The 10,516-nt window shown below is 60.3% G+C and overlaps 1 protein-coding gene across 2 annotated transcripts in view; it reads left to right on the plus strand.

Moving 5' to 3' along the window:
* Nucleotides 1-377: 377 nt before the first annotated feature.
* The window catches only part of CNIH3 (cornichon family AMPA receptor auxiliary protein 3), an 89,281-nt gene continuing 79,142 nt past the window's right edge, over nt 378-10,516 (plus strand). For both annotated transcript variants that reach the window (XM_049633798.1, XM_049633799.1), the window contains exon 1: nt 378-1,097. In XM_049633798.1, the coding sequence (XP_049489755.1) occupies nt 1,017-1,097 (81 nt within the window). In that variant the 5' untranslated portion in view covers nt 378-1,016. The remainder of the gene's footprint in view (nt 1,098-10,516) is intronic.

Here is a 10,516-nt window from a genome sequence, read left to right on the forward strand (position 1 = left end):
CCAAAAGCACGTGCCCTTGACAACTGCACTGGACCAACGCCAACAACAAAGTCCCGCTCGGGGTCTGGCTGCCCCGACCCCAAAGTCAGATGGTGGGGGGGGGGGAGGTGGAAGCTGCGAGGGAAAAACGCCACTGGGGGCTTTTTCAGGGGCTGGGGCGTGAAGGGCACGACAGTTTGGGAAAACCCACCCTAGCAGCCCTGGCCCCGCCCCGGCCCCGCCCCGCGGCCGCACGCCCGCCCACCTCCCACCCCCGCGCCGCCGCGGGCACCTGCGGGCGGCAGCCGCGCGCGCACACACCTCCCCCTCGCGCAGCGCCCACCTCTCCCCGCGCACGTGTTCCGAGGCCCCGCCCCCGCTCCCGCCCCCGCCGCAGGTGTCCGGGGAGAGGCGGGCCCGGAGGGCGCGCTCGCGGGACCGGGGCCCGGGCGTCCCCGCCGCGCCGCGCGGTCCTCGCCGAGGCAGAGGCGGCGGCGGCAGCAGGTGGAGCGGGTTCCCGGTCCGGGCCGGGGCTCCGGGGAGGTCGGGTCGCCGCGCGGGGCACCGGCCCCTCCGCACCCCCCCCCCCCCCCCCCCAGACCTGTGCCCCCGGAAGGGGGCCGCCGGCTGCCCCGGGGCCCGCGGGGGGGAGCTCGCCGGGCGGCGCGGGCGGGGCCCCGGTGGCGCGCCCGCCTCCCCCTCCGGCTCGCGCGCGGGAAGCGGCGGCTCTTCCCCGGGACTCCGGGCGCTCCTCGCGCGGCCCTCGCCGGCTTTGCCTCGGGGGCCCTCTAGCCTTGTCCGCCGGAGTTCTCCACCGACCGCTTTCCTCCATTTGGGGACACTTCCCGCCGGCGACGCCCGAGCGCCCCCTGAGGGTCCGGCCGCCGGAGCTGCGGGGTCCCGGCCCTCGAGAGGCTCTCCCGCCGGCCTGCCTCCTCCCAGCCTCCGGCCTCGACGCGGGGGTGCGGACCTGGTCCCGTCTGCGCCCCCCAACACCCCCGGAAGGAGTGCGGTCCTCCGAGGCCCCGCCGCCGGCCATGGCCTTCACTTTTGCCGCTTTCTGCTACATGCTGTCCCTGGTGCTGTGCGCCGCGCTCATCTTCTTCGCCATCTGGCACGTGAGTAACCGGCCGCGGCTTCTAACTCTTGCCGTGCGCCCCTTCCCGGCTTCTCTGAAGTGCACCTGAGGCAGGGGACAGGTGGCGGCATCCCGAGCCGGTGGCCCCGCGCTCCCTCGGAGCCCGGCTGCTGGCGGGAGGAGCGCAGGTTCCCGGGCGAGCCCCCCACCAGCCCCGGTGCGGGGCCCGGGGCGCGCGGCTGCAACCCCCCGCCCAGCCGGCTCCTCCCTGCCCGCAGTTGCGGACCCGGCGGTTAGTCGAGTAACTATAACAACTAACCCGGAACGTGTCAGCGTCTGGCCAAGGCACGTTTGGAGACAAAGTGGGAGAGGGCGCGCGGCGAGTCGGGACCGGAGGGCAGGGGACCGGAGGTGGAGGTCGCCTGTCCCGCGGCGAGTCTCCCCGTCCTCCGCTGCCACCAGCCCCTGCAAGACCCCAGCAGGTGGCAGACTGTCGGCGCCGGCGTCCCGCCGCCCTCCCCGGGCTACGCGGGCTGGGGGCCGTGGAGGTGGGCCGCGGGTCTGCAGGCGCGCTGTGGGTCCCCGGCGTGGAGCGCTTCTGCGTGGGGGCCGGGGGAGGCCGCAGCGCGGAGACCAAGCAGCGCCGGGCAAGCCCACCGCCCTCAAGGCCCCCTGCCCTCGCCCGCGGGGGGCCGGTGGGGAGGGGAATGGTGAGGTCGCCAGTTCCGGATGGAGCCCGCGGCGCGCAGCCTCCCCGCCCAGCGAGCCCGGAGGCGGGGAGGGACCCTGGGATGGATTCCCGGACGCTCGTCTCTGGCGAGCCCTGCGGAGCGCGCCTGCAGGGGCAGGTGCCGGGGAAGCAGACCAGAAGGGTTGCGGGGTGGGTGGGATGCTGGTGTTTCGTAGGAGAGGTTTCTAGAGCGTGAGACTAGGCTAGCGCAGCCCCTGGTACAGGCTCTCTGAGAGCGAGGACAGAGACCGGGCGGCAGGGAAGATGCTTGCTGGGCTTCCTTCCACAGCCCCAAAGTGAGAGTTGACCTGGGTGGTCCCCAGGCTTCCCCTTGCGTCTGGATGGTGCAAGTCTGTGCATCAGTCGGCTTAGGAATCTAGGGGGAATTGGGGGTGAGGTGGGGTGGGGGGAGAAGGAATTCAGACACAGGAATTTCAGGGCGGATCAGAAATCCTGCGGTGGGAAGTGATGGCATTTTGTGGCCTCTCCTCTGCCCCAGGATCCCAGGTCTAATCCTCACTACAGCATTGAGTCTAGAAGTTGTTGACGGTTATTAGGGGAGAATGAAACTTTACCTAATTTAGAACGAAAAGGGGTGCAGGGCAGATCATGCCCAAACAGGGCAGCACATACGTGCTCATGTCTTCAAGGGAGTTTTCTCTGCTTCCTTGGATTTGGGGAGCTTCCTTGCATTTCAGAAGGCTCATGATTCCCTTGTTTCAGACACTACACTTGCTGTTTCTTCGTGTCTTTGCCTTGGCTAGAGGGTGGCAGGAACCAGGGACTCCATCCAACTGCCAGGATTGGAGTTGTCTGAACAAGCCTCTGAAGCAGAGCGGGTAACCAGCAAGAATAATTTGCTGTCACTCAGGGGAAGATAATAAATAATTCAAGAGCAGGTTAATTAAATGGATGGTGGGTGCCGCTCGTTGACTAACAGATGTGTGAATCAAAGCCAGGCGTGCCGTGATCCATCGGCCCGCCAGCCAGGTCCCCAGCGCCCACCCCCTTGGCCAGGGGTAGTCGAATGCTGTCAGGTCCCGACCAGATTCCCAGTGGGAGTGCTGAGATTCCAGTTTCTAATAATGAAAGGAATCTGTGCTGTTTGAATCCACATTAGAGGAAGCGTTCCCGAGTCTCTAGCCTCTTGTTTCTTTCGTCTGTTCCTTCTCCCTTCCTCCGGATCAAACAGCCCAGAGCCTCCCCTCATTGATCGGGCTGCTGAACACTGAAAGGGGAAATCGATGCACATGTTGTATGTGTGGGTGTTGCTTATATGGTGGTAATTACTTCAAGGGAAATTTAGGAGAGCGAGTTCTGGGTTGGGCGGTGGTTTGCTTTCTTTCTGGCTTCTTCCTCAGATATTTTTTGATCTGATAAGGCGTATCGATCGCTTAGCCTATGTGAACATCCCCAGGAATGAATTGGGCACTTAACATACACCGCAGCTGGGGACATGCCCCGTTGCCGGGTCTAGGCCGTAAGTCACGAAGACGGCACTTTCTTTTTGTCAATGGTCCACACCTGCTTAGGGGTCACGATGGTGGCTACTGGCATTGAGTGTGGACAGCAGGCCGGTTCTAGGCACCGACTGTTTACTTCCCACCGGAGGCCTGGGAGAAAGGGTGGCTGTGGCCATAAGCATATCGCTTTCAAGTCTCATGTTTCACTTTGAAAATTTATTTGCATTTTTTTTCAAATGAAAATATTTTGGATTACCGGTTAATTTTACATCAGACTCTATTTGCCACATTTGGAATGTACAGAATGTGAGGGTTTGTTTTCCGGTGTGTTTGTGTGTGTGTGTGGCTTTGCATGCCTGTGGGCACATGGGCTCTTTCTGCCCCGGAAGCCCTTTACTCCTCACAGCAGACATCTTATGGACCAGGGAACTGTGGATCAGAGAGGTTATGAAACTTGCACAGGCTGTGTGTCAGAACTGGGACTGCAGCTGAGTCCGAGCCTGGTGTGCCCGTGTCTTTTTTCCAGCTGTGGTTATTACCTTTGCCGTGTTTAACTTTGATAATAGTGGATCACGCTTTTACCCAGAGGATTACGTTTCTCTGCATAAATACGATATCTGGAGCTGGAACTTCTGGCTGGAATCATAATCACAGAGACACCTAACATGTGTCCCTTTTAAGAGGAGGAGATTCTGTTTCGTTTTGTAAAAAAAAAAAAAAAAAAAAAAAAAAAGAAATCAGTGTTTCTGCTTATAAAACGATACAGGCTCCTTGTGGAAAATTTCGAAAATACAGGGACATCTATAGAACAAGATCACCGTTAACCTTATTCTCCAGAAAAGATTTGGGCGTTTCTTCTTTCAAACATTGCGTGTTTTAAAAAATTGCCTCTGGATGTTTAGAAGGAAGAAGAGGTGTTGTGAAGGGTTTCGGATGTGGACTGATGTCCGTTTCCAGCCAGGATAAAATGAGCAGCGTTTACTGGCACCAGGCCTCTCAGCACCAGCTTGGTTGGGCCTTTTGCCGACTGTCACGTTTGTATAAATACAGATGAAATCAGTCTTTGAAAAGATCAAAGTTTCATTTTCAGGGTTTTGGCTTTTAAAGGTTTTTTTTTTATGTTTATTTATTTTTGAGAGAGAGAGAGAGAGAGAGAGAGGGCGAGCGTGAGTAAGTGAGTGGGGGAGGGGCGGAGACAGATGGAAACACAGACCCCGAAGCAGGTTCCGGGCTCCAAGCTGTCAGCACAGAGCCCAACGCGGGGCTCGAACCCACAAGCTGTGAGATCACCACCTGAGCCGAAGTTGGACACTTAACCGACTAAGCCACCCAGGCACTCTTAAAATTTTTTGGTACCTAGAGTCACTTTTAAGAACACTTGAGTTTTGACAGCATGGGAATAAAATTAACGCCCGATAATACTTGCTCTGGTTCCGGGCAGTGTGTGCCTCGGGAGAGGTTTCACACCCTGACAAAGGATCACAACACGTGTTCACCAAGAGGCGGCGTTGCGGGCAGAACGTCCTTGCACCTGGGCCTTTCAGCCAGTTCCAGCCTGTCACAGGTCCAGCCCTGGGGACCGAGTAAGCCTCTCAGGGTTTCCAGGCGTCCATCTGGAAACGTGAAGTGGCTTATGTGAAATGGTAGGGTGCCGGGGGCTACACAGCCTGTTTTTTTGAGACCCTGCTTTGGTCTGCTTGGGTAAGGGTGCCTGTTCCGTCTGGGACAGCTCATCCCCTCTTGCAGCTGAGGTCCCTAGCAAGCGGTGTGGACGCCTCTCCAGCCCCCGCCTGGAGGAAGGAAGCTCCGTGAGCACCTGTTCTGGGTCACCGGGTTTCTCCAGAGCCGGGATGGTGCTCGGCAAGTACGAGGGCTCAGCGAACACCCGCAGGATAGCTTCTCCTTCTCCTTGGGCTCCACACGCTTCTGGCCGATGGAGCTCGTTTCTCACGTGGCTTCTGCCCCCGGGTGGTTTGGGCACGTGTGTTTTCTGCCGTCCCAGTACCTGGAAACTTGGGAACCTGTTGTGTTCCAGAAGAAGACTCGCCATCGAGGGCGGTGCAGGGCGCGGGGCGGGGCTTGTGTGGGGGGCACGGGGTGGGGACAGGTGCTGGCTGTTCCCAGAGAGAGCGCCTTCCATCGGGTGTGACAACTGGGCTGGCTGCCCCTGCAGGGGACAGCCTACAGCATCATCGTGGTGGGTCCCCCACCGTCAGGTGGCAGAGGGGAGGGAGGAGCAGAAGGAGGGGCATGGGCCCCCAGCCTGACTGCTCGATGAGGTCCCCGGCCCGGCTGGGGTGGGATGTTGTGGGCCCACAGTGACGTCTGACTGTGACGTTCGAGTTGCTGAACAAACAGCAAAGGCAGATACGGTTGTGATCGGAGCATCCTCCTGTCCTGGTCCTACAGCCGTGCTGGGCCCAGTCCCCTCCTGCACTGCGAGGCCCGTTCACCTGGCTTGACTCCCGTCCGGCACCCCCACCCCTGGCCACGGCCTGCGTGGGGTTCTCCACTGCTGTTCTCCCTCCGGGCAGGTCTGCAGACTGGCTCCCTCCCCACCCCACGCCCGCTGCCCGGTGGATGTCCGGTCTCCTGTGTCCTGTCGGCCATGCCCTCAGGGGTCCCCGCAGGACCCTGCATCTGTCATAGTCTCGTGCCCTCTCCACGGCCCCTGCTTTTCTTGGGGGGGGGGGCTTGGGCAGGGCTCTCTTGCATGCACTCTGCTGCCCTGGTCGTGGCCCCATGTGACTGGGACCATTTCCTGTGCCCCACCCTGTGCCACCGGCCCTCACCCACCTCCAGCCAGCTCTCACCACTGCTCTCGGCCCCTTGTGCTCATGGTCTCCGAGGGACCCGCCAGGGACTCCCTGTCTGCCGTCTGCCCATGCCCAGGGCCGCTGGAGTGGGGTCGTGTGTGGCTCACCTTCACCTCCTGACCCCCCGGTCAGGTGATCCTGGCTGGTTCTTTCGGCTCCTGCAATGCTGTTCCAGATCCGTGGTGTTTTCCCAGAGCCCCTGAAGGCCCAGCCCTCTCCTTGCAGAAGATCTCCCTTGGGGCTGACGGAGAGGGCACAGTCACTGACAGGGACACCTGGACGCCTGCCTGTCCCTGAACTAATGCCTCTGCTGCCACATTTCTCCTTCCTTCCCAGACTCGGAGCCTCTCCTGCCGGAGGCTCCGTCTTCCCCTGCTGGCACCTGGGGATGTTGCCCGCCTCCTGTCCCCAGCTTCCGCATCCTCGACCACCGGTCCATCCCCCGGAGTCTCTGAGCCTGCGGATGAGCCATTTGTCCGGGCCCTCCTGACTCGGGGGCCGGAGTCGCCTCACCTCGTCCTGCTTCCCCGCTCCCTCTTTCTGTTCTTTTTTTTTTTTTTTTTTTTGTTTTTATTTATTTATTTTAAATTTTTTTTTTCAACGTTTTTTATTTTTATTTTTGGGACAGAGAGAGACAGAGCATGAACGGGGGAGGGGCAGAGAGCGAGGGAGACACAGAATCGGAAACAGGCTCCAGGCTCCGAGCCATCAGCCCAGAGCCTGACGCGGGGCTCGAACTCACGGACCGCGAGATCGTGACCTGGCTGAAGTCGGACGCCCAACCGACTGCGCCACCCAGGCGCCCCTCCCTCTTTCTGTTCTTGTAGCAAGTGCACAGAAGAGCAGAGTCCGAGAAGCCCCCTGGTCGCGTCATCTGGAATCAGCAGATGTTAGCGCTTTGTTGCTTTGATTTCTTGTCCACACTATTTCAGGCATTTATTTCCTCTGGCCGCTGCCTTGCGCCCACCTCTTCTCCGGTGGCCATGGCCTCACGCCTACCTCTTCTCCCGTGGCTGTGGCCTATCTGTGGCCTTGACGCTCTGGCCCGCATCCTCCTCGTGGCTGCTCTCATGGCCTCTGTGTTCCTCCTCGTCTCCTCTTCCTCCCCTGCCTCCACTGACCTGTGGCTGCCCAGTGCCCGTGTGCCGGTGCCCCCGACCCTGCAGACTGTGTGTCGGGCCGCCTGCCCCACACCCTCGGCCGTGCCCTCCCCGTCCCCACGGTGACTGCCCACGGTGGCCCGGTCTCCCCGTCAGCATGTATCCCCGCCCCCCCGCCCCGCAACCTCGGCCCAGGCCCTCGCTCTCAGAGCGTGCCTTTCCAGACCAGCACCCTTGGTTAAATGTCACCGGGATGACCCCCACCCCCCAGCCCGAGCTGCCGGGAGTGACCATCGTTCCCGCTAATAGGACCTCTCCGTGTTACCTTCTTACCACTTTCGTGGCGGCCCAGTTAACAGTTCGACCTCGTTCCTGGTCTTCCGTGTTCTGGACATTCTCACCTTCCTGCAGGTACCTGCTCGGGCTGTCCCCCAGGGGCACTCTGCCCACACCTGTGTTCACCTGCGCTCCGCCCCAGCCTCTGTCCTCGGCCCCCTGGTCTGAGCACTGCCGCCAGATCAGCGGTCCCTTTTGTCTCTGCACGTGGACTGTGAGCTCTTCTGGGGCGGGAACTGCCCCCCTCATCTGTAACCTGCGTCCTCTGCAAACGTCCCTGTGGTCGGATCTGGGTAACTTACTGCCCCAACCCAGGCTGACAAACTCCCGCTCAGCGGACGGTCTCCCAGACCCTCCTGGTTACAGCAGCAATCCAGGTGCTTGTTAAAAATGCACGTTCCTGGGCCCCACTGGAGGCCCGCCCGGGAGGTGGGAGCCCAGAATCCCCGAGTTGGGGGAGACGCTCGATGCGGCGTGTCAGCCTGGGTGCTGGGGAGGAGGGCCACGCTGGTCTGTGGTTCCGAACGGCAGATGTCGGGACGAGTAGCCGTCACACGGTCTGACAGGATGATGTCGGGGCCACGCCGATTAATGCTTCGCGATGGCGGGCGCACGGCGTCCCACGGCACCTGTGTTTGACCATGGGTGATCGTGATATACACCATTCTTCTGTCCCTTGAGGGCCGGGTGTGGACAGTCCCCTTGTGGCTCAGATAAGGCAGATACTAAGTGCCAGCTTGATGTCTTTGCCATTTGGATTTCTTTTGACTTGCTTCTTCTTCTGGGAGAGGGAGGACCCTTAGAAAAAGGCTGCGGACTGTGTTAGCTTAGAGAAGAGAGTCACCACGTCCTGGCATGGCACTGTGGCTGGGCACACGAGGTACACACCCAGATCCGTGGGGCTGGAGGTGGAGGCGGGATCTTTCGTAGCCGGGACCTCTGTGTGTCAACACAGGTGACTGAGACTTGCAGGAACTTCTTTTAATGCCTCTTGGAATGTGATTAATTCCTGTAAAGGTTACCGAAAATCCCAAGCACACAATTAAATCCTGAATTGGTCTCTGAGTACCAACCCAGAACCCAGCGATGAGGCTGGCAGATATTTTTAATTTGACATGGAAGGAGAGGCAGGCACGAGACGTTCTCACACACGCTGAAATAAAGCCCAAACACAAAACACTGAAAAAGGTACAGAAATCCCAAGAGTAAGCTGCGAGGCTGTCACGGAGCCACCGACATGCCCGCGTGCTCAGCGTCCGGGGTGTGAGGACGGCACAGCCTTGGTTGGGGGCTCCCTGCCACGGGCATGCTCCCGGCATGGTGGCCGCGTGGCTCGGCCGCTGGAGGCTGTTACAGTGTCGTGTGTCCGCCTCCGCGGGTCCACGTCCGTCTCACGCCCCGGCGCCACAGCACGCCTAGGTTTGTGTTTACTCCTCCCTCTTGGACCTAAGCTCTGCACGTTCTTCCACGTGTGACCACGTGTCTTGCCGTGGTCAAGCCTGCTTGGGCTCAGCAGCGACCCCTGGGAAAGCTGCAGATTGTTGGCCCCTGTCCACAGGCGACCCAGGGTCAACGTGTAGGTGACCCGGGGTTAGTGCACGCATGTGACCTGGGGTTAGTGCACACATGTGACCTGGGGTTAGCATGCACACGTGACCTCGGGTTAGCGTGCACACGTGACCTCGGGGGGTAGCACGCACACGTGACCTGGGGTTAGCGCGTGCCTCAGGCTGCACGTCTGCTGTCCGTGAGATAGAATTGATGGAGGGCAGGCTCTGCCGTCCCTGTTATGCATTCGTGGCCACGATGAACAGGTGCGGAGCGTGGCTGTGGTCGGTGGCTCTGACTGGTTGTGAGGGGAATGGGAGTCGCCTCTTTGTAGCCTGGTTTGTGTTGTGAATCCAGAAGCCTCCTTGAAGAAGAGGGAGCCAGTGGCTTTGGGGACAGTGATGGCCACCCCCGGGGAGTGCCCGGCTGTCCAGCGAGCGCGTGGGTGCCTTGCACCCGGGCCGAGCCCGTCTGCTCCGAGACGAGTGGACGCAGCAGTCCCAAGGGGACTGTCAGAGGACCGGCTCGCCCCCCCAGGACTCCGCACCCCTGTGTGACAGGGCTCTGAGAACGGACCTCCCGTCACCACCTGGCCCCCACGCTGGCCTCTCGCTGAAGGGTTTGTGGGCGCCTCTGTGACGGGCAGGCAGAGGAGCTCGCCTGCTCTTGCCGCCTTCTTAGCCCAGCTGGTGCCGATCAGGGCTGTGGAGCCGGACGGGCACACCTATCCGGTGCCCCTCATTTCACCGTCTGGTCCAGGTCCAGACTTGGGCAGCCTCGTCAAGACCCCGGGTTTGTCCGCTTCTGGCCTTGGCTGGCCTTTCTCTGAGTCTGCCTGGCTACCTGCCTGGGACGGGGACCTCACGTGGCCTGGCGGTTTCTACCTTGGGCTCTGTCTGGCTCCCCTGCGCTCTTAACTTTTATTTATTTTTTTTATGGTAGTGAAATACACGTAACATAAAACTTACTGTTTTCACCCAGTTTTAAGTGCTTGTTTCAGTGGCATCGAGCACATCCCCACTGTCGTGCAGCCCCCCCCCCCCCGCCCCCCCCAGAACCTTCTCCTCCCGAACTGAAACTCTGTCCCCACCAAACGCCGACCCTCACTGCCCACCCAGCCCTGGTACCACTGCCCTTCTACCTCCTGCTTCCCATCTCTGTGACTGCTACCACTCCATGTGCATGTGTAAGCCTGTGTCTGGGCACAAGTTCAGTGTGCGTGTGCAAGCCTGCATCTGGGTGCGAGTTCCATGTGCATGCGCGAGCCTGTGTCCGGGTGCAAGTTCCATGTGCGTGTGTAAGCCTGCATCTGGGTACAAGTTCTTTGTGTGTGTGTGTAAGCCTGTGTTTGAGCATATCTGTATGCGTGTGTAAGCCTGTGTCTGAGCACAAGTTCCACGTGTGTGTGTAAGCCTGCGTCTGGGTACAAGTTCTGTGTGTGTGTGTGTGTGTGTGTGTGTGTGTGT

This window comes from Panthera uncia, chromosome F1 (assembly GCF_023721935.1).
Source record: "Panthera uncia isolate 11264 chromosome F1, Puncia_PCG_1.0, whole genome shotgun sequence".
NCBI lineage: Eukaryota > Metazoa > Chordata > Mammalia > Carnivora > Felidae > Panthera > Panthera uncia.